We start from the raw sequence: 23,953 nt of genomic DNA, 5'->3' as shown, positions 1-23,953 counted from the left end.
CCTTTTGTTTAAGATTAGAGAAAAAGCCCTTCAGCTCTGTGTCACATCAACCTTTAGCAACGGATGCTCAGCTTCCAGTGCCTTGGCTGACATGCTTGTAGCTGAAGACGGTGCTCGCGATCTGTTCAATTTCAGACTTCTCTCCACACTCCATCAGACATGCAAACCAACCATCACCAAGGTAAGCCAGCTCTGAGTAGCCACTGGGCCCTGGGTTCATGATCCAGGGCTCGCTCCACGCATGTGAATCCAGCGGGCACTTGCTCAGATACACTCCTAAATCCACTCTTTTGGACTGACTGGTTGGGTGAGTGTAAAGCAGCCAACGAGGGTCCTGACTGGAGTCTGCAGCTCCAGTTTGAGCTGGGAAGGAGACCACACTGCCCTGACAGCCATAGCCTGTTTCCACAAGCTTCCCGGCAGATGGAAGAACGATGAAATCCTCTCCGTTACTATCACTGACAGCTTCTACTCGATACCCTCCCTCATTGCGAGCATTGCAGTAGATGTACCTGTTTTCTTTGTTGTCACAAACCTCTGCCATTTCACATTCAACTGATTTTTCTTCAAGCATACTGCTGAATTGCCAAGTAACGCCTTTATCATCGCTATAAAGGCATATTGCGCGTGAAATTGCACAAAAACAGTAAATACAAAAGCATGAAGAGGAGCAGGAGCAGGAGCCATAGCCGTAGGCTGGTACAATCAGTCTGCCGCTCTCGGTTTGAAGGCCGTGGCCCGGCCCAACAGCAAATGCAGCCCACTTTTTCATTTGAGGCAGTTTGTCGGTGAGATCGGTGACTTCACTCCAGGTTTCACCGGCATCCTTGGTTGTGATGTAGCAGAGATGGGCCTTGTTAATGCCCCAAAACCTCTGCCATGCCTCAGAGACGGTACCTTCAATACAGATAAAAAACAGAAACAGGGTTTTGGTCGTCTTGTCGTAGACTGGGCAAGGGTTCATTGGACGATACCCATTCAGATGTTTCTTCTCCACCACGTTTTTGGCCTCGGACCACTGAAAAGCACATTATTCAGAGTAAATGGAAAAATAGACGTTTTTCAACTAAAATACTCATCTGCTTCAGACAATTATTACCTTGATTTTCACAGCGTGAGTGGATTCATCTTTGATAATTGTTCCTGTTTTCATGACCAGTGCCTCTGAACTGGCATCATTGGAAGTCCTCCGCTTCTCTGCGAAGGCCAACAGGGTGTTCTGGTCTCGGTCATAGAAAAGAGCAGGAATTCTGTAAACCTCATCCTTGATGGAAAGAAAGACGGTACTCTTGTCAAGAGTTGACATTTCGCTGGCAGTGGGTTGTCACCTGTGGGTTAAAGGATGATGATTCAGTGTACGATCATAAGTCTGTCCTTAAAGATGATCAGAGTCAGCTGACTGCGTTTTTCAGCCAGTAGTTGTTTTACTTTCAGCTGCTCTCTTCTCCAGGGGTCCACATTAACTCATGTGGAAGGCTTGGCAGTTGTTTTACATCAAGGCAACCTGGGTTTGAACTTGCACCCTCAGGATTATGAGACACTGACCATCTATCTACTGTAGCCGTCTTATTGTGTGAACGCTTTTAAATTATGCACACTATTGAGATCCATTTTTCTTCCATCCATTTGTTGGTATGTAACTCATGCCATGATATTTAAACAATTCATGTTGTGTGCCTGGTGCACATTGGCCTTATTATTTTCTCCCTTTGGACAGGTTTTGGAATGGCTAATCACCCTTTGATTGTTTTGGGCTGTGGACTTTTCCGCCCACCCATAAATAGGTTGGTTTCAGGAAGCTCACCCTCTCAGGCGCCCTCCTTTTTTTCAAACATCTCATGCGCCCACATTTTTGGACCTCTCACCCGCTCTCTATTTGGACCTTCTTGTTTGGACCTTTTTTCTTTGGCCGCCCTGGGTTTTCTGGGACCTTTGATTTATTTTTTTTGTCCTGATCCTGGAGCTGTGGCCTGCAGCCTGTGCCCTCAGCCCAAGGTAATTTTTGGGTGCTTTTTTTGTATGCTTTTTTTTTTTTTTGTAGTACTTTTGGCCTGGTGGGACCGGTTGTCCTGTTTTAGATTTTTCTTAACTATAGGTTTTTTTGTTGTTGTAGTTTTTAGTCGGGTACCCAGTGGCTTCGATGGCCCTGTATAGGGTTGGCCCTCTGTGGTACCTTTTTGTTCTGTTTGACTAGCTCACCAGGTCCTCCTTTAAGTTGTTACTTTGGATTTTTGTGTCTTTTTGGTGGACACGGGAATTGGGTGTTCCTCGTCTTTTTTTCCCCTCCCCAACAGGAAGCTGGTTTTTTAATAAATATAATGTTGAACCCTCAAGTTTGAGTCTTGTGTTCTCCTTTTATACGTTCATGGTGGACGTAACTCAGCTCGTTCAGGACTTTCCTACTGTGACTTCTTGTGTTTGTGCAATTTTTACTTTTTGAAGTATTTAGCTTTTTGGCCATGTTTTTCTCATGAAAATTAATGGATCTCCCCATTTCTCTTTGGGCTGTTAAAAACCTTTTACTGATAATTTCAGCTTTTGTTCTGGTTCAGCTTCTTTCTGCTAAATTCAGCTTTTTCCAGCTATTTTCCTGCTCCTTTTAACTTATTTAGCGCTTTTTTTTTTCATTTCTTTTGTGCTAATTTAAGATTTTTTTGGGGTTTTTTTTCAGCTTATTTTTGCTAAATTTAGCCCTTTTTCTATTTGTCAGCTACTTTTTAAAGCACTTTTGTTCTAATTTTTTTCAGTACACCTGCACCTGCCATTCTGTGTTCGTCTGTCTCTCCTTCCTGTCCTCTCAACTAAAGCAGATGGCCACTCGTCCTGAGCCTGGTTCTGCTGGAGGTTTCTTCCATTTTAAAAATGAGTTTTTTCTTTCCACTGTTGCCACTGTGCTTGCTCAGGATGGGAGACTGCGACAAAGTGAAGAATCAACTTGTCTGCTGATTCCTTAGATAGAGAATTTTACTAATTGACTTTTCTATTTATATGAATGTTCCTGTAAAGTGCCCTGAGACAACTTTGTTGTGAACTGGCGCTATATAAATAAACTGAACTGAAATTTAAATTAATTTTTGCTTTTTTTCCCGCAGTTTATTTATGTTTTGATTATTTCTACCTTTTCTGCTTCCTTCAAGTAATTTCTACTTTTGTGCTCCTTTCAGCCTCGTTCTACTAATTTCAGATATTTTTTGCCTTTTCAGCTACAGTTTTGCTAATTTCAGCTTTTTTTCTGCTCATTTGAGTTTTTTATTTGCTTATTTCAGTTATATTTTTGTAATTTATTCTGTCTCTTTCTGTCTGTTTTTGTGATAATCTGTGTTTTGTTCTATATTATTTCCTTAGCTTATTGTGTTTCCTGCATTCCCCCGTGTTTTCTTCCATCGTGTTGTCAGCTCCTGCTTCACCTGTTCCCAATCACCACATGCAGGTGTTCGTCATATTGTCTTGTTAGTTGTCCCTTTAAGTTCAGTGTCTCGGTGTTCCCTCCTTTGTCTGTGTATTGTGCTTCCCACAGCCTGCCATGTTCTGTTTCTCTGTATTCCCCTGCGCTCATGCAAGTTTTACTGCCATGCCAGCTTTTGTTTTGTGTTTTGTTAAATAAATCCAATTTTCTTTATTTTACTTTACCTGGGTTCAACACTGCGCAGATCCTGTCATTTTTAGCTTATTCTGCAACATTTCCGCTCTAGTCAACCTTCTCCACACATTTCTGTTGTTTTTCTGCTGCTTTCAGCAGATGTCAGCTGTCCAAACTTTTTCAGCCAAGTTTCAACTTCTTCAGCAACTATCAGCTAAAGTCGTTCAGACATAATCATTCAATGCAGTTTTATTTTTCAATTCAGTTTATTTATATAGCACCAGTTTACAACAGAAGTCGTCTCAGGGCACTGAACAGAAACATTCACATACATAAAAATCAGTTAATAACACTTTTTATCTAAGGAGACAGCAGATTATGTCCTCTAGTGAGTCAGATGGTGTGAATTCTCAGTCATCCAGAACACAATAAATCCTAAAGGGTTATAGATATAGTTGGAGACACAGAATTGAAAGAAATAGTCTGATTTTCAATTGCAGTTTCACTGAATGCTGATGTTTGCATCTAAGCTTCCTGTGAGTTGTACAGCTTCATTTTTCCCAACCAGTTTTTGAAGACAGCAGCAATTTTTCGTGCACAAACTGTATTGTAGTTCAAGCACATTATTTTGTTGCCCACCTCCGCCCCCATTGAACGTACCTGCCTCTGTCTGCTTTAGCTGCCCCGACGTTAAGGATTTAGTAAAGACCGGGACATTTGAGGAGGTAGCTGAGATTTTTTTTGAATAACCTCAGATCTCAAGACCAAGGAAGTTTGAAAACTCAGTTCTGATCAAACCAGGTGTTAAGCGACAACATTTAGCATGTTTGCCTAAAAACACAAGCAGGCTGAGATGTTTTCTCTGCTTCACTACATCTTTATGCACAACAACAAAGTTCATGCTCAATCATCCAGGTACCAAATCCAATAATGCTCAGTCAGGTCATCTGAACAGTTTCTTTTTTGCACTGAGCACAGTAATGCCACTTTAATTTGGACATTTGACACTTTATCTGTGCTGCTGATTTCTTGCCTTTAAGCTGCTATAGTCATAACTATCTGCTCACAACAGACTCATGTTCAGGCTGCTGTTTAATACACAACTGTAGGAGTTGGGGGGAAATGGTAATTAATGTGGTGCAAACTGTTAATAATCAACTGACTGCAGTAAAATGCACCACTCTTATCTTTTATTTTTCTTCAGTTATCCAGGGAGGCTTGTTCCAGGCTATGTAACAGGTGGGGGGGTCTGACTGCGGAGGGTAAAGATCGGGGGGTTCTGAGCTCTTTCCTGCAGCAAAGCACTTATAGGAGTTTGTTTTAGACTAAACTATGAGAGAAAATAAATCAAATTGTTTCTTTTTTTAAATCTTCAGAATTTACCAAGCAGCTGTGATGGAGGAGACTTTATTACAAGTAACGAAGCCATATAAACGTGTAATAATGGGTATCTGCAGATAAATAAGGGTGAGGTGCTGTACAGTTAGTTTTATCTGTAATAATCTTGAATAAATGACATTCATGGGTCGTTTGTAGATAAATCCACAGCTTTACAACATGCTCGTCCTGAAAAGATAAAAATACCAAGCAGGCTCCTGATAAAACAAATCAAATAAAAATGAATTTTTGTGCTGATGAACGCATTTTATTTATGATACTCATTACAACTCTGAAGGTCATTCAGTACAGTTTGTTTGTTTGTGCACCAAATTTGTTGATTTTTATTTACTTGCCATCAGGAGGGGGTATCATTTTCACTATTGTGAAAGCATATATTGTAAAAGAGGCTGTTTTTAATGTGCACCAACATGGACGTATTTATTTCTGTTTGTTTGTCAGTTAGCAAAATATCTCCTGAACCAGAAATCTGGTTTTAGTGATCATACAGCCACAATTTGTTACATTTTTAATGTAATTCAAGATGGCCACTACAGCTAATCTACTTTGGAAAACACAAAAGTGTCTCAGTTAATGTTACAAATACGAAAATCTAAAGAAATGTACTTGTGGTGGCCATCTTGAAATGGTTTGCGTTTCAAAGTACAAAGTATTTTTAGATAGACCTCGGATTAAACTAATTTGTAATAGTGTCATTTAAATCCAGAGGTTTATAAGATGAGGTCTTTCATGGTGACAGGAAATATTAATTAATTTTTATGTGAAAATTTAACATTGTCATCAGTAATGTACTCCAAAAGTAATGTTACTTTAACAATGAAGAATAACTAATAAAATCAGTCCATTTTAATTTGGCAGATGATTTACGACCACCTAAACTTGCAGTTAATCACATTTTCTCTTTAAAAGGCAGAATATAAAATTCACCAGAAATGAGTGAACTAATAAAACAAACAAAAGCATGTTTTTTTATTCATTCCACATAGGGTTGAAAAATGGTTTAACATTAAAAAGTTGCCAACTGCAACTCTGAAAATAAAACCTTCTCAATCAGACAAATTGTTTGTGCGCTCACATCCTTATAGAGAAGCACGTTTAAAAAGGTCCTTAAAATCTTAAATTTAAACATGACTTTAAATGCATTCTTAAAAATTGCTCTATTTTGTTTCAAACTGGACTGAAGACAATTACATGAAAAATGTTTTCATATCTAAATCAACTGTAAAATGCACCTTCCAGTGATGAAACAGAAGTAAAAAGAAATAAAAACAATATTTGCAACAACTCACCAGCTCACAGTGAAACAGGATGAACTGCAGAGAAGGATTCCAGAGAGGAGTCCTGATAAATGTGACATCAGGAAGGGTGCTCCCCGTTTATATTGCTGTTTTTTTTTCAGGTTATATAAAACGATTTACAACTTTACATAATCTTTTTTCCCACTCTACTGTGTTTCTAAGATAGAGTTAATGATTTTTGTATCAAGGCTCCCCGATGGCTAATAAATAGTGTATAGCTATGTTATTAATTCCTCTATAACACTTTATAAATCATTAATAATTGTTTATTATGCATTAATTAAGGGTGACAGAGAGACTGATCAGTTTCTTGCCAATCTGTTCACCTATATATTTCATCTAGAGTTGTTATATTAAACATGTCAGACTAAGTTATTACCTTGTAGCACAATAATCATTTGTAAACCTGTTATTTTAGGATATAATATTAGTTGTAGATACTTAAAATGCAGTGATAAAGTACAATATTATATGCTAAAATAATTAGGTTTACAAATGCTTATTGTGCTTACAAGGAAGTGACTTAGTCTGAAATGGTTAATATGACAACTCTAGATGAAATATATATAGGTGAACAGATTTGGCAAGAAAATGGTCAGTTTTGTTTCTCTGTCACCCTTAATTAATGCATAATAAACATTTATTAATGATTTATAAAGTGTTATAGAGGAATTACGTATCTGTAAACTATTTATAGCCATCTATAAGGGGGGCCTTATTGTAAAGTACTGTGATTTCTTTTGGGATACAAAAAATTATAATTAAAATCTAGTTTTTGTGTCCCTTTTTTGGGGTCTGTACAATTAAATTCAATTCAGTTTATTTATAAAGTGCCAAGTCACAACGGAAGTCGTCTCAGGGCACTGAACAGAAATATTCATATATAAAATAAGTTAACAGAAACATTCGTATTTATAAATAATAATTTAACATTATTTATCTGAGGAGCAGACTGCTTTGAGTTTAACTCCATCACAGACTCATCTTGAACAAGCATGAAGGTGACAGTGGAAAGGAAAAACTCCCCCCATGAGGAAGAAACCTTTAGCAGAACCAGGCTCAGGACAAGCGGCCATCTGCTTCGACCGGCTGGGTTTGAGAGGAACAGATACACAATGGCAGGTCAAGAATCACGTTAAGATAGAAATAATATAAAATGAAAACTATTCAATTTTAACAATTCATTTAAGGAAATGAGGTCAATTTGTCTTCTAGTCTAAGCTTAAGACAGCATGACAAGCCAACCCTAATTAAAGGATTTTTTTTAAAAAGGAAACTCCTGTTTGGTCAACGTGTTACAGAAATAATAACTCAACATCTCTCTCTCTCTCTATATATATATATATATATATATATATATAATTTTTTATTTTGGTTCATTTGTAAAAGTCTGCCAACACATGTGAAAACAGAAATGTCTGATTACGAATGTTTGGCTGCATCTCCATCATTTTATATTCACCATAATCTGAGATAAATAAAATATGATCATCAAAAAAGAATAACTCAATTCCATTATTACTGAGAAAACACAAATACCTTGTGTTATATAAAAATACTTCTTTATATAGGGGAATAACTGCAGGACTACAATTATGGACCATCTGACTCTGATGGAGAGACAGGCCTGGTTAGCTTCGTGTTTTTACGCTGAGCTTTAAATTCCCATACATTCGTGAATTATATGCCCAGTATTCGTTGAAGGAACCTTTCATGCCACCGTTTTAATAATAAGATCATTACGTGATAAAAAGAGACAGTTATAACGGTTTTGATCAAATCTTGTTAATGAAATTATGTGTGACCTCATACAGTATTGTCAGATGCAGTAGCGCTCAGAGCATGTGTTTAAGATGACTCTCAGCTACCAAGACATCAAATTTAGCTCACTATCAAATCCACAGTTATTATAACTATATCTGTGTTGACTTGTTGATTAGCTGTATTAGTCATCTTGAACTGGGTTCACTCCAAATGTGAATGAGCTTTACATGCAGAGCCAAAGATTACTTTGTGAGAGTTTCACTAAAATATGTTCAGTGGTTCATGAGATATTTTGCTAACAGACACAGGAGCAATGCTGTCTGCGTGTGTCTTTTGGCCGCGGTTAATAATAAGTTGTCAGTAAATGATCAAAGCGTAGAGCTCCAGTCACAAACGACGATAGAATGGGAACGTTTTAGTTGTTTAGAACAAATACGTCAAGTAGTTTTCAGCAGATGATGCAATTATCAGTTCGTATTCTGTTTTTAGCAACACTTGTGGTTTCTGGTAGCCAGAGGCCATGTATAAAAAGCAGTGCATACTTGAGGAATCAAAAAGGAGGACAGTAAAACAAGAAAAATGAATGCCCTGGGGGCCTTGAGGAGATTACTCAGCCCATGCTGCAGATAATGCTGCAGATAGTGACAAACAGGGAACTTTGCTCTATTAATGCCTTGTGTTGATAAGAACTACACTGAGGCCTACGTTTATGTAACATAACTTGTCTAAATGAATGCAGACTTAAAAACGGATTATATTTGATAAACACCGGTTTTAACAGCGGTTTGTTGGCAAACTTGAGTCCATTTCAAGAAGCGCCCAGTCAACGCGTTCTGCCCAGAGGAGCCATGAATGGCTTGTTTTGATAAAAGCCAACAAAGATGGGCGTGTGCTCGCTCTCGCCTCTCGAGCTGTGAACGCACATTGCGAAAGAGAGCGGCGAAAAACAAAAACAAGCCCAATCCCGCGCCAAAATGTCCGCTTCCCGTTGACACGCCCGTTTAAAAGCCCGTCTGATCGGAGCCAACATGGCCGCCAAGCAGCGCAGTTGCAGCAGCCCCTCGGTGGGCGGAGCCTCTGGGAAGCTGAGTCACATGACCAGCGCGGAGCCAGACTCACTATCTCCAATATGGTGGCCAGCTCGGCAGGTCTACGGTTCCTGTTGATGATATTCTTGCTGTTCGGCGGGATCACACACAGCGCCTGCAGCCCAGAAGCGTCGTGGGTGGTGGGGCTGCGACTCGAAGACCCGGTGGGTCCGGTGTGCATGAAGGATCGGATCATCTCAGCGCCGGAAGGAGCCAAGTTCAAGCTCCGTCTCTTCGGGGCTAATCTGAATGGAAGCTGGCCGAAGGTGGCGTTCGCGGTGGCACCTAGCGGAGCGGTGGGTGATGCCCCCGACCCGTGCGATGAGGAGTCCAACCGGCAGAAGTCCTCCTTCCAGGTGACGACGGACCTGGTCCCGGATGAGGAGTCCAGCGGGCTGCTGACGGTGGAGGTGCAGCAGAACAGCACGGAGGGGGAGGCGGACAGCCGGGACAGCTACCACCACCTGTGCGCGCTGAGCGGGGAGAAGTGGGCTTCCGTGGGCCTGGACAGACTGCGCGTGAGCCGCGACACGAGTCCGGAAGGGGACTACATCCCGCCGTGGGGTCTGGCCCTTGTGGTGGTGCTGCTGCTGGTGCTGTGCGGGCTGCTGAGGACCGTGAACCTGAGCCTGCTGTGGCTGGACCCCGTGGAGCTCTACGTCCTCCACAGCTGCGGCTCCGAGGAGGAGAAACGAGCCGCCAAGCGCCTGGAGCCCGTCAGGAGGAGGGGGAACTTCCTGGTGAGTTTCTGAGAGCACACAGGAGACAGCCCCGCGGGGAGGTGAAGGTCTGGAGGCTGCTTTGTTTCCTTCTTGCAAACGTCCCTGTTTTCCGCCCAGACGTGTTCTCTGCTGTTCCTCTGCGCCGTGGGACACTCGGTCCTGGCCGTGCTGCTGTACCGGGCTCTGGGCTCCATCGTGTCCGCCGTGTTCGTCAGCGGCTTCCTCGTCTTCTTCCTGGCTGAGCTGCTTCCTCACATCCTCTGCTCCGGGTACGGCTTCCAGATGGCCCCTGCGCTCACTTGGCTAGCCCAGGTCTGCATGGTGCTCTCCTGCCCCCTGTCCTGCCCTCTGGGGCTGATCCTGGACCTGGGCCTGGGGAGGGACATCAGCACCTGCGGGATAAGGCAAAGAGCCATGGAGATGATCAGGGCAAGCGTCAATGACCCCTACAGGTAAGACAAGACTATAAAAACTTAGTAGCAATAAATTACCCAGTAACTCAACCAGTACCTGGTACTTACAGGGTATGTAACTGGTGCTTAACTGGTACATTCTGGGTACTTTACTGGTATGTACATACCAGTAAGTAAGTACAGTACAGTAAGTACATACTTACATACTGGAAGTGTGCCTGGTACTCAGTGTTGCCAGGTGAGAAATGTAGGATTATCGTACTAGAGACATAAAATTATCGTATTTTGAGGGAAATTATCGTACACCCGTCATAACCAAAATAACAAATCTATTGATGAACTATAGTAGTGATGGGTCCGCTTCCAGACCGGCTCTGCTTCTTCTTCTTCTTTTCTTTTTTCTTTTCCTCACTCATGGGGCGGGCGCAGCAGACTATTCAGCCAATCATGGCCGTTGTTCTGAGGCAAACACGTCACTCGTAGGTCACATTTAGAAAAGCACGGACACAGATGCCTTCAGGGTTCACAAAAAAAACTCAGACGGTTGCGAGAGTCTGATGACAACCGATTACAACCACACATTCACGGAATGGTTAAATTATTGTATATTTGGCCTTTTATGGGGATTATTTATCATACATGGTACAGAGGGCAAAATTGTCGTACAAATACGATAATTATCGTACACCTGACAACACTGCTGGTACTTAAGGGTATGTACCTGTCACTTACATGGTACGGCCGGGACATACCAGGTGCAAAGTGAATAGTTGGTACTTATCTGGTGTGCACGTACATATATATGTATCAGTTGAGTACCAGGTATTTACCCTATAAGTACCAGGTATGCACCCCTGTAAGTAATGGGTATGTACACAGTACCTATGTACCTAGGTATGTAACCGATATGTGCCAGTTAAGTATTAGCTATATACAGCAGGTACATACCGTATTTTTCGACCTATAAGTCGCAGGTTTTTGCATTATTTACACGCCCTGCGACTTGTAGGCTAAAGCAACCTATTTATGAATCCCCCCCCCCCCCATATTTATAAACCATTTTTTGGCTGAGATATGACCGTTTTCATTCATTCTGACTGAGAAAAAAGAAGAGTAGTGCCACTTTCAGCCACTAGATGGCAGCAGAGTAGCAGTATGGCATGCTGTTGTATCATGAAATAGGTAAACGTGGCTATAATGACAAATTCAAAAAAGTTCAAGACAAAAACAACTGGACTTTATTTAGTATACTTTATACTTTATTGTTTTATTTCTTGAACTTTTTTGAATTTACCATGTCCTGGATGACTGAGAATCTTCACCAGTTATTAATGACACAAACAGCTTGCCATAACCTCCCCACCTTCATTCTGCTCGCTGCTTGGAACCGACAAAACAGCTGCACCGCCCTGGCGAAATGCAGCTGATTTGACCATTAAAGTGCATTTATTAAGCAAACGTTACACTGAGACACACCTTTGCTATAATTTCGAGCAAACAAATATTGTTTTTAGGAGTTTATCTTGTTAAATTTGTACAGCGACTCGTTGCGTGCATGCGTTTACTTCCGCGTATTGGCTTTTGAAATGCAGCTGATTTGACCGTCAAAGTGTATTTATTAAACAAAATATAGACTGAGACACACATTTACTGTAATTTTAAGCAAACAAAAAATTGTTTTTAAGTGTTAATCTTGTTAAATTATTGTTAAAGTCCTTTCGTGCACGCTCCCGCGGCCGCCATTTGGCAGCCAGTCGATTTTTGGCACAACACCGGCGCACATTTCTGGGTTGTCAGCGGTGACTCGTAATAGATGCGACGTATACGGCGAAGCGACATATTTATGGATTTTTCCACTTTATTAGACAAATATGGACTGATGCGACTTATAGGGCGGAGCAACGTGTATGGCGGAAAATACGGTAGATGTTACCTCAATAAGGAACCGTCCAGATTTAACCATTTTTTTTTGATCTACCTGGATGATTGAACCATTTTGGGCTTGGTGTCCTCAGGTTGTTTCTGTAGCTGTTGGCCATCAAGCTTTCATTGCTATGACGACGATTGATTGTTTTGGGCGGATGGTTCCTTTCTGGCATGTGTAAAGCCAGTTTCTGGGAAATCAACAGGAGGCTGGCTTTAAACACATCAATGAGGAACAGCTGAGTTGGCTATGGAGGGTGGAATGTGACAAAATTAAACAAATAAATACACAATTAAATGTAACATTCCACCTTCAGCATGCCAGAGACCGATGAAGTATTTCGATTGAAAGACGAAACATTTCCAGACTACATGATTTAACCATTTTTGTTTTAGTGTTAATTTGATTTTCATTTTGTTCATATCATCAGCTGCTTTTCATGTTTTGATTCATTTATTTCTTCAGTTTCAAAGCAAACGTGACATTAAATAGACCCAAACGTATTTGGAAAACTTGACTTGGACACAGAAGACTTGGGACTTAGCCCAGACAAACTTTCCATACACCTCAGACTAGACTAGGTCATCAACATAACTTTAGACTTAACCCACACTGGTCCTGCTGGGAAACTGCAGTTATACGTAGAACCCCTGGTGTTAATTCTGACTCAGGCCAAAGTTTTTACTTGACTCTGGTTGAAAGTATTTGAGACATGGCAGGCGTAGTCTTGCTCTTTGGTTTGAAACATGATCTGTAATGAGTTTGGCTCAACTACAACTGGGTCAAAAGAATCTGTAAAGTGACTTGAAGACTAATTTAGATCGCTGAAATAGAGTTACACTCTGTCACTGATGCGTGAAGCTAGGCGAGTTGCAAGACTGCCATCTTGCTAGGTGCTACACTGTACGTTGAAGCCACTCGTGGTCAACGTCTTGTTCACGCTTTATAATATTTCATGAGCCATAAAAACATGAAGCCCTATTTTACTTACATAAACAAATATGCAAATTGTGACAACAGGAGACGAGGATGACCAAGCTTGGTCACAGGAGGCAAGATGTCCACCCAGTGGGCTACGGCCCCCCTTATAATGTATACTAAGAATTTTCTTGGCAGCTTATGGACTGTACTCAAGGATCAAGCGTTAGGCCAAAAAGTAAAAATGTGCATTAACTAAACCTTTAAAAGTCAGCACTTCATACCATTTAGCTATTTCAACTCTTTGATAGTACTTTATACCAGTACACCTTTAGTACTTTGCATGTCTACCTGGTCTAGCCAGAGTTCTGCTACCATAGTTAATTTTACTTAAACTGATAGAATAATGTTGTCTTTTTCTTCAAAGTTCTGGAAGTACTTAGACCTTATATAGCATGTACTTTAGCATCTAGAACGATGTCATTTTTGTCCAGTCTGTGCACTGTTTAATTAATAATTAGCACATATTTTTTGATTTAGGAATACTCTTTTGACAGTTTCGATTGACATACACAATGAACAATATAAAGGTTTTAAAAAATTATGAGCTTATATGGTATAATATTCACCTACGAAACAGAATACTACATTCTATGTAAGGCAGATTTTAAACTTTTCTGAGTTTTTTTTTTTTTTTCAGAAATTGATAGCTGTTATGCTAAGAGAAAATAAAGACGCCATGTGGCACCTACCAAGATGGCGGTGCACATTCTGCCTATATTAAGCAATATATTGCTATTGGTTGGACAGTCCAGTGTATTTTTTAAATACTTTGAGACTCGTATTTGCTTTTGACACCGTGTGACTTAAGACCTAATTCAGATGTTGACCCAGTGCCGTGTTGTGTTTGTGTGCAGTGAGTTCGTAAAGGAGGAGTTCAGCCACGGGATGCTGCGTTCAAAGACGGTGGAAGACATTCTGACTCCTCTAAAGGACTGTTTCATGCTGCCCAGCTCGTCCGTTCTCGACTTTTCCACCATGTCGGAGATCATGCAGAGCGGGTACAACCGGGTGCCCATTTACGAGGAGGACAGGTGGGTGCACGATGAAAACACTCACATGACTTTAGAAATATTATAGTTTATTGTTAAAATCGCATTTATTAAAATCACAAATGATAGCACAAACCCTGGAGTCAGAGCTGAGCAAGGTGTCTGCAGGTTTACTGATGTTAGGTATCACTTGAATACATTTTTTCTAATTATTATTTAGACGTTACATGTTTTACTTCAGGATAATGAGCAGCTTAACTCATTTGTGAACAAACAACTGGGGTCAGAAGTTTAATAAAGCACTGGCTACTTTTCAGTCTTTCTGTAAATAGTTCATCTGCAATAATTTCTCACGAAGTCTTTATTTACTGATAAACTAGTTCATTACTGTGCAACATGTTGGATAAAATTTTAAACAAAGATAATGTGCGTTGAACAGCACTTGGAATATGTGTTAATGATTTTCAGCTACACCCGTACAACGTTTTAGCACAATATCTGTAAAATTGACTGAATTATAGCTATTTATGTGTTATCTAAGATCAGTTGGCTGTGGAAGCCATCTTATATTGGGGTGACTTCAAAAGTTAAAGAGTTTTAGAGATATATTCAAAGATTATTTGTTGACAATTTAATTTAAATTCATCCAGTGGTTCATGAAATATCATGCCAACAGACAGAGAAGCACCGACTCCAAATCGTTAACGGCAAAATTTTCAACATTGATCATGCGCAATATGTTAGCACTCAGATTATGAGTAGGGGATCAGTCTCAGCTACTACCACACCAAATTTTAGGACAATATATTTGAAATCAATCGAATTATAGCCATGTTTGTATTTTATAAATTTTGCTTGTCTTTGGCTGCCACCTTGAATTAGGGTGGCTCTGTAAGATAATCATTTATAGATTTACATCCAGTGAATACTTTCTACAAGTTTTATTTAAATCTGTCTATTAGTTTGTGAGATATTTTGCTAACAGACAGATATAGGGAAAACATTATTGTCCACCTCAGCCTTTTGGCAATGCATGATAAATAACACGTCTGAATAAGAATTCATTCCAAAAGTCTTGGATTAGGACATATTGTTGTAAAAATGAGCTTTAGTGAAGATGCTTTGGAAAAACAGAGTAGATAAGAAACACGTAATGATTAAAAATAAGTTTAAAGTCCCGGTTGTTTCCTGCCGCCTTCAGCTGTGAAGCAGAAAAACTCGTATCAATGTTTAAACCTTTCAGAATGGTTGCATCAAACGAAGAGCCCGTCACTGGTTACATTTTCTTTAGAAGACCTTGTGTTGCGTTTACCTCTTGTACCGACCTCACGGTGTTGCTATGGTAACCAGTGATGGCGCTACATTTACAGTCCACATTACATCCCACTGATCAGGGAGTGATGCTTGTTTTCTGTCGGAGCCGCCTCCTCACCACACGCTTGGTTTCTGCCAGGTCCAACATTGTGGAAATCCTCTACGTGAAAGACTTGGCCCTGGCGGACCCTGAGGACTGCACCCCCATGACCACCATCACCAAGTTCTACAACCACCCGCTGCACTTCGTCTTCAACGACACCAAGCTGGACGCCATGCTGGAGGAGTTCAAGAAAGGTGCGCTCAGATCAGCGTTAACGGGAGCGGCGGGGGCCAAAACTTAAAACGCAGCAAAACGTCCGGCTGTGAGAGTTTCCAAATTATTCCAAAGCTAAAGGGCGGTAAAGTTTTTACACATGTTTCTGTGTTTGTCTGTCTGTTAGCGAAATATCTTATGCACAATAAGATGGATTTGAATGAAACTCTCAGAAAGTGAAACTTTGAGCTACAGCTACAAGTGTTTAATTTTTGGAGTCAGTTCCATTCAAGATGGGCTCCACAAATATGAACTGTAGTAAACACGAAAACATTTATTACTCAGTTAATTTAACAGAAATTGAGCTAAAATTTGGCGTTGTAGTAGCTGAGGGTCCTCTACAATACATATTCGAGGCACTAATGGATTGTGCAATATTTGTCCTTAAAACTTTGCCATTAACTAATACAGTTCACTCTGCCTGTCTGTTAGCAAAATATCTTGTGAATTCATCATCAGCTTTTTATGAAACGTTCAGAAAGTAATCATTAGATGTAGATCTACAACTGTTTCCATTTTGAAGTCAACCTCAAAGTCAAAGATGGCTGCGACAACAGAGCATCTTGCGTGTTCGTGGATGGCGGGCGCAGCTCGGTGCACGTCCAGAGCAGCTGGGTGCTGACTCAGTTCTGCGCAGCTGACGGAGCAGAGCGGGAACACAGAAAGTCTTCGCTGCAGCACGAACAGAACCGTCGCTCTCTCACTGCAGGGCTGAGCTCGTCCGCATTAAATGTGCCATCGTTTGCTCCAGCTGCTAAACTTAAACAATATGTGTTTTGTACGTCGTACAAGATCATGTGATATAAGTGAGAAACCCCAAACTATAAAATGAGACGTTCAGTTTTATTTACATTTTTGAAAACGTAACTTCAAGTTGAGGGGTTTTAAAGGGTTGCTTGGAAATATGTTCAACTGGTTTAGTGAAACGTGCACCTCTACCTCTCTCTTGGTTCAGCCCTACCTACCTATACATACATATACAGTATATACACACACATATATACACACATATATATATACACACATATACACACATATATATATAGTTACTTTATTGATCCCAGAGGGACATTCAGACACATTTCATATTCATGTTATTATTATTATTAGATTTCCACTCATTTCTCAGTCAGGCTCAATAATACTCTCTAAAGTTAATTTCAATTATGAGCCATTAATGAGTAATTGTATTTATTATTTTGTGCTTTATTTAATACAGCACACTCCTTAGCGATGCAGTTAGTCATGAAATACGTCAGTGCAGACACATTTAATGAAGTGGCGACCATCAATGATTGTTTGTGATCTTTGTATTTACTTCTTTCTTCTTTAAAGAACTCCAGATGTTTGTGTTTTAATGTGGGGTGCTTAGTCTCCATGTGCTGCAGCAGTTTTGAAGGTGTCAGGGCTGCAGTGGATTTCCAGTCGCAACATATCACACAGAGCGCCACTCGATGTGATGAACACATCATTTAATAATAATAATGTCATCACTGTATGTTTCCATACGATGGCGAAATTAGTCTCTGCATTTAACCCATCCACCACCAGGTGGTGCAGTGGGCAGCTATTGAGGGCACCCAGGGGGCACTTTGGGGATGAGGTGTGCTGCCCAGAGACACCACGAGGTGTGCAGTGACCGGGGATTGAACCTGGGACTTTTGGGTCCTGGGCCGGCTGCCCTTCCTCCACACCATCTCGGCCCCCAACTCTTGCTGTTATCTTTGAAATGCAGATGTGTTTTTGGTGTCAGATGTGGAGCCTTCTGCTCCATCAGCAGGTTGAGAGCTTATGCATGAAAAACAAGTGCGACTGAGTCAAGTGCTAAAAGTGCGGAAAAAGAAAAAGTAAACTTTTCATTCTTTTTACACGGCCTGGTACTGGTTCCCAGCCCAATGGTTGGAGACCCCTGCTCTAAAAGGCACCATCGTTGAACCACAAACCTCATCTTCTTTTATTGGCAAAGCAATAAACAAAACAGACTAAACTCGTCTGAAAACGTGTCCCGTTCTGATGTGGAACAACGACGCTCGCGTCTCTGGTCCCACTGGGAGACTTTACGTAACGGACTCGTGCGAGTCACAGAAGCTCGCAGTCCTGTTGCTTGAATTTTGCACATGTTCAGAAGAAATGTGCAACAGGTTTTCTCTCAAACTACCATGGTCACATTTGGTGCAGGCGTCTAAAACCTGTCTTGATGTTGTCACGTGCACCTTTCAACGTGCTCAAGGACTGTGCTTCGGAAAAAACGAGCCGAGGTGGGAACGACGTGACAATGAATGAGAATCCACCTTTGCAAGCCGTGCCCATCCATCCATCCATCCATCCATCCATTAATTCTACAATCCATCTTCTTTACCCACTTTTTCCTTTCTGGGTCATGGAGGTCACTGGTGCCCATATCCTCCAGTCACTATGTTTACATGATGGACATAAGTAATCGGAATAAACGGCCATTCAGAATAAAAATGCATCATGTAAACTCCCCATTCGGATTATTCTTTGTTGATTCAGCTCAATCCGAAGGAATTTGTAATCGGAATAAAACGGGTGGTTTATAGCGATTCATAACCCGAATGGTGCGCATGTAAACGCTTAATCTGTTCATTTTTTTTCTGATGGTGAAAAACTGACCTGACTGCACATGTGCGACCTATGTCATTTCCGCCTGGCTAATGCTAATAATGTTAGCATGTCGGGGAAGTAAAACTGGTCGATGAGCGACAACATTTCTACTAGAAACTTTGAAAGAGCTCAAAATAATCTGTATTACCTGTAGCTCAGTCAGGGAGTGCAGCAACGTCTCCACCGTCATTAAAACCTGTCGCGGGTCCATTTTGGGCGCTCAGGTTTCATCACGGAAGTAGAACTTCTTCTTCTGTGTTTTTTTTTAAGGAGAGTTTACCACTCTGCACATGTCAGTACTTCTGTTCAGAATAAAAGCCCGCTGCATGAACACGCTCATCGTGAACGGAGTGTGCCCATTTAAACGATACATTTGGATTATTTAATCTGAAAACATTTCAATCTGGTTAAAGAATTTTGCGCATGTAAACATAGCTACTGAGAGGTGGGGACACCCTGGACAGGTCTCCAGTCCATCACAGGGACACGTAGATACAAACGAGACAAACAACCATTCACTCTCTCACTCACACCTAGGGACAATTTAGAGTTACCAATCAGTCTAACATGCATGTTTTTGGTCTGTGGGAGGAAACTGGAGTAACTGGAGAAAACTCACGCATGCATGGAGAGAACATGCAAACTCCACCCAGAAAGGCCCCTGGACCGTGATTTGATATGGTGACTTTCTCGCTGAGAGGCAGCAGCTCTACCAACTGAGTCACCCGCCTGTTAAAAAAAATTAAAATAAATATATACATGTATGTACAGTGCCTTGCGAAAGTGTTCGGCCCCCTTGAACCTTTTGCCACATTTCAAGCTTCAAACATAAAGATATAAAATTAAATTTTTTTGTGAAGAATCAACAACAAGTGGGACACAATTGTGAAGTAGAATGACATTTATTGGATGTGTCAAACTTTTTTAACAAATAAAAAATTGAAAAGTGGGGTGTGCGATATTATTGGGCCCCTTTACTTTCAGTGCAGCAAACTCACTCCAGAAGTTCAGTGAGGATCTATGAATGATCCAATGTTGTCCCAAATGACTGATGATGATAAATAGAATCCACCTGTGTGTAATCAAGTCTCCGTATAAATGCACCTGCTCTGTGATAATCTCAGGGTTCTGTTCAAAGAGCAGAGAGCATCATGAAGACCAAGGAACACACCAGGCAGGTCCGAGATTCTGTTGTGGAGAAGTTTAAAGCTGGATTTGGATACAAAAAGATTTCCCAAGCTTTAAACGTCCCAAGGAGCACTGTGCAAGCAATCATATTGAAATAGAAGGAGTATCAGACCACTGCAGATCTACGAAGACCCGGCCGTCCCTCTAAACTTTCATCTGGAACTAGGAGAAGACTGATCAGAGATGCAGCCAAGAGACCCATGATCAATCTGGATGAACTGCAGAGATCTACAGCTGAGGTGGGAGAGTCTGTACAGAGGACAACAATCAGTCGTACACTGCACAAATCTGGCTTTTATGGAAGAGTGGCAAGAAGAAAGCCATTTCTCAAAGATATCCATAAAAAGTGTTTAAAGTTTGCCACAAGCACCTGGGAGACACCAAACATGTGGAAGAAGGTGCTCTGGTCACATGAAACCAAAATCAAACTGTTTGGCCACAATGCAAAACGATGTTTGGCGTAAATGCAACACAGCTCATCACCCTGAACACACCATCCCCACTCTCAAACATGGTGGTGGCAGCATCATGGTTTGGGCCTGCTTTTCGTCAGCAGGGACAGGGAAGATGGTCAGAATTGATGGGAAGATGGATGTGGCCAAATACAGGACCATTCTGGAAGAAAACCTGTTTGAGTCTGCAAGAGACCTGAGACTGGGACGGAGATTTATCTTCCAACAAGACAATGATCCAAAACATGAAGCCAAATCTACAATGGAATGGTTCACAAATAAACATATCCAGGTGTTGGAATGACCAAGTCAAAGTCCAGACCTGAATCCAATTGAGAATCTGTGGAAAGAGCTGAAGACTGCTGTTCCCAAACGCTCTCCATCCAACCTCACTGAGCTCGAGCTGTTTTGCAGGAAGAATGGGCAGAATTTCAGTGTCTCCATGTGAAAAACTGATGGAGACAAACCCCAAGAGACTTGCAGCTGGAACTGCAGCAAAAGGCGGCGCTAGAAAGTATTAACACGATATCACTCTTAATTTAAAGAGCTCGTGATGTTTAGGCATAAAAACTGGATTCGGTCTTAGACCAGCTGAGCTGCCATCAGTCTGAGTTCCAAGACATGACGGAGCGACAGAGAGGGCAGATAAATCACTCACCCTCTTAGCGGATGTTAAAGCCAGCAGCAAGGCTGTTTTAAGAGAGAAGAGTTTAATTGGAACCTGATTCAGTAGCTCAGATGGAGCCTAGATCAGGGCTCGCAGGACCAGCGTTAAATCCCACTGTGAAGCAAGTGGGCATGGAAACAGGCCTGCGTCTTGAACACCTTTAAAAAACACTTCATCAGCGGATGATTAAAGGCTGTTCTGACCCTGAAAACCTTGTGACAGGAAGAGATGGTTGTAGCATACGTTAATCATGCTGAACGCCAGATTTCTGTCCATCAGCTGCTGCAGAAAGACAGCACACCGCCTAGAGGACATGAGGTGACCTCTACACCTTCTCTATACACCTTTTACAAAACGCTCCATCAGAGGATGATTAAAGGTTGTTCTGTCTCCGAAAACATCGTGACAAGAAGAAAAGGCTGCAGCATACGTTAATCGTGCTGAACGCCAGATTTCTGTCCATCAACTGCTGCAGAAAAGGACAGCACGTTGTCTAGTGGACATGAGGTGGCCTCTACGCCTTCTCTGTACACCTTTTAAGAAACACTACATCAGTGGATGATTAAAAACTGCATATATATACATATATATATGTATATACGTATATTCCCTTAAATTATCTGTTCAAAATCCAAATACTCAATTGATCGAGATTATAATAGAAAATATGCACATTTTCTCAGTTTTCATTCCCTGTCTCGTCTCCAACAACCCAGTGCTGCCTTCAGGAACCATCTACAAAGTGGAAAAACCAGAGTATTAAAGTTCCACTCATTTTCTTAACTAATTATATTATTGAGTGTTGGCAGGTTTTGCAGTTCGTGGACAACCTCTACAAAGTGTTATTCCTCAGCTGGAGTTGTGTTTCCTTGTTTAAATCGACCCCCTCCCCCCACAATGCTCTCCTTAGATTAAACTGTCAACACCAGAGTTATTACAGATCCACAGCTTTGGTTTGCAGCACTGAGGGAACTGGTTTCCCTGATTTGGGCCTTATATATGATTCTGTATTAAAATGGGTCATAAGTCATGATTATTTTTTTGTCTTGAATCTTCAAAGTTTCTGTTTCCAAAGCTTCACATATCTGCACCTTCTGTTTGAGCTCATACTTTTAAAAACAGACGTCTGTGAGTCTTGGCAGCTTACCAAAGTCACGGGGTTTATTCCTGCAAGAGGGGGCTTGTTCTGCTTCTCTCGCAAGATTCGTGAAACCCGAGACTTTCTATGAAACAAGGAAAAAAGTATAAATCATACTGTGTTTAACAAATATGTGCTCTATCTGATTTTTCTCTAGTTTTATGTTTTGCAGCTGGAGATTAGCTTAAATCAAATGAATGATTTTAGGCTTTGATCTCTAAGAGGAGTTATCTGTGTTGGATGTGGACAGGTAATTCTCACATGGCCATCGTTCAGAAGGTGAACAACGAGGGGGAGGGGGATCCTTTCTACGAGGTGCTGGGTCTGGTCACCTTAGAGGACGTCATCGAGGAGATCATCAAGTCGGAGATCCTGGATGAGTCTGTTGGTTACTGTGAGTGTCTGAGAGCATGAGAGCTTCTGTCGCTCCTCACGTCGTTGTCCAAACCTGTGTCTGGTTTCCTCCTGCAGTGGACAGGAAGGTGAAGCGTCCCCTCGCTCCTCTGGAGATCCCTCTGGAGCCCCGTAGCAGCCACGAGGAGTTTTCCCTCTTCAAACCTCCTGAGGGAGAGGCGAAGGTCCACACGTCGCCACAGCTGCTGCTGGCCACACATCGTTTCCTGTCCAGAGGTTTGAGTCGGAGTCTCCCGCATCTGTTCCTGTCTGCACAGACATCCATGTATCAGTAACAGTTGAACATGTTTCATTATTGTGCCTGGCAAAACTTAAAAAAGAAGAAAAAAGCTTTGGTCACTGGAGAAATCACATTATCTGCGAAAATGTAAAGTACGCGCCGAATGCTAATTCACTTTCCTGAAATTGCTGAAGCATAAACTGGTTAAAGTTAAAATAAGCAAAACAAGCTGAACAGAGGCTAAAATGAGCAAAACACAAGCTAATGTTCTTGAAGATGGCTAACAGCAGCAGAACAGTAACTAGAAGCAACAGAACAGAAAAGTTGCTTTTTTTTTGGGACTGGTTCACTTCAGTGAGTGAATTCATGGGAGCTTTAGAAATTGTTTTGCTCTCGATGTCCTTCCTGGCACAACGTGCGCTCAAACCTGCAGCCTCTGGATTACAACAGAGACAACAGCTCTGACCACCGAGCTACCCCAGTCCTAAAACTAGCTAAAGAGTAGGTAAGTGTGACGATAACGATATATATCGCAATATGTTTTTGGTATAAAACTTCTTAAAAAGCAGCATAGGGTGTTCTTTTGCCATCATGTATTTTGAATTAATAAAATTCCACTACTAGGTCCAGAGAGTTTTTAAATAATAAACGAATCAAGTATTAGGCTTCTTTCTTGTAGTGCAAAATATATCAAATGTAGTTTTAGTCATATGTTTTAAACAAAATAATATGATGTTAACTCTTTAACAGTTTCCAGTCTTCACTTAATAAATGAGCAGCAACAGAGCAGCATGTTGCACTGAAACACTTCACCCTCCAAACCTCTAGTTGGCGCCTCCTTCTGCTTTAATGGAGAGCTGACACAAAATGAGTCTGTGGCTTTGACCAGAGGGTCTCGCAGTAAAATTACACAACACAGCGTTCTTTTCACAGATCAGAGAGCAGGTTTCTCTAAAGATGACCAACGCTTACTTTAACTTTCCACGGAAAAAAAAAAAACTTTAGACGGAACTCAGTGTTTTGCGCATGCGTCAGAATACGGTAACACTACGGCAAGCCGAGCGTAGTTAGCTTGTAGCTTCGCTACTTAGCTCTTGAAGAAAAGACTTTAACGCCACTTACGCACAGTTTTCAACTAAAATAAAATAACGATTAAATCTGACAGCTCTGATTTTACATCCGACACAGCATTACTGCGGTTAGCCGGTAGAAGACAGATCTCTGTCGTAGGCTACATTTCTATTGTTTCTACCGTATATATCGCACACTCCTAATATACATACACACACATATATATATATATATATATATATATATATATACACACACATATATATATATATATATATACACACACATATATATCAGAGTCAGATATTCTTTATTGTCATTCGCACCACATGTGGTACATGTGTTGGAGCAAAATTATGTACACAGGGTCCCAGTTACATCCAACAATAAA

The 23,953-nt window shown here is 41.1% G+C and overlaps 2 protein-coding genes across 2 annotated transcripts in view; one reads left to right on the top strand and one right to left on the bottom strand.

Moving 5' to 3' along the window:
- Positions 1-44: 44 nt before the first annotated feature.
- Positions 45-1,306, bottom strand: LOC119424333 (sialidase-3-like). Its single transcript, XM_037691797.1, has 2 exons — positions 1,100-1,306; positions 45-1,018 (listed from the first exon to the last, which is right to left on the bottom strand). The coding sequence occupies exons 1-2, from the start codon at positions 1,304-1,306 to the stop codon at positions 68-70; spliced, it is 1,158 nt and encodes a 385-aa protein (XP_037547725.1). The 3' UTR covers positions 45-67.
- Positions 1,307-9,169: 7,863 nt separating this feature from the next.
- The window catches only part of LOC119424874 (metal transporter CNNM3), a 27,203-nt gene continuing 12,419 nt past the window's right edge, over positions 9,170-23,953 (top strand). Inside the window, exons 1-6 of the mRNA XM_037692387.1 lie at positions 9,170-9,868; positions 9,968-10,302; positions 14,023-14,199; positions 15,611-15,768; positions 22,108-22,251; positions 22,329-22,487. Coding sequence (XP_037548315.1) covers positions 9,170-9,868; positions 9,968-10,302; positions 14,023-14,199; positions 15,611-15,768; positions 22,108-22,251; positions 22,329-22,487 — 1,672 coding nt within the window. The remainder of the gene's footprint in view (positions 9,869-9,967; positions 10,303-14,022; positions 14,200-15,610; positions 15,769-22,107; positions 22,252-22,328; positions 22,488-23,953) is intronic.

The sequence above is a fragment of the Nematolebias whitei genome, chromosome 18 (assembly GCF_014905685.2).
Source record: "Nematolebias whitei isolate Nwh7 chromosome 18, NemWhi1, whole genome shotgun sequence".
Classification (NCBI taxonomy): domain Eukaryota; kingdom Metazoa; phylum Chordata; class Actinopteri; order Cyprinodontiformes; family Rivulidae; genus Nematolebias; species Nematolebias whitei.
The sequence above is the reverse complement of the archived record's forward strand: the minus strand, read 5'-3'. Positions and strand labels throughout refer to the sequence as shown.

Excerpts from the sequence above, each read along its gene's own strand:
- LOC119424333 (XM_037691797.1), bottom strand. The coding sequence starts at position 1,306 with ATGTCAACTCTTGACAAGAGTACCGTCTTTCTTTCCATCAAGGATGAG. Across the intron at positions 1,019-1,099 it reads CTCACGCTGTGAAAATCAAG|TGGTCCGAGGCCAAAAACGT; the intron begins GTAATAATTGTC and ends TGTGCTTTTCAG.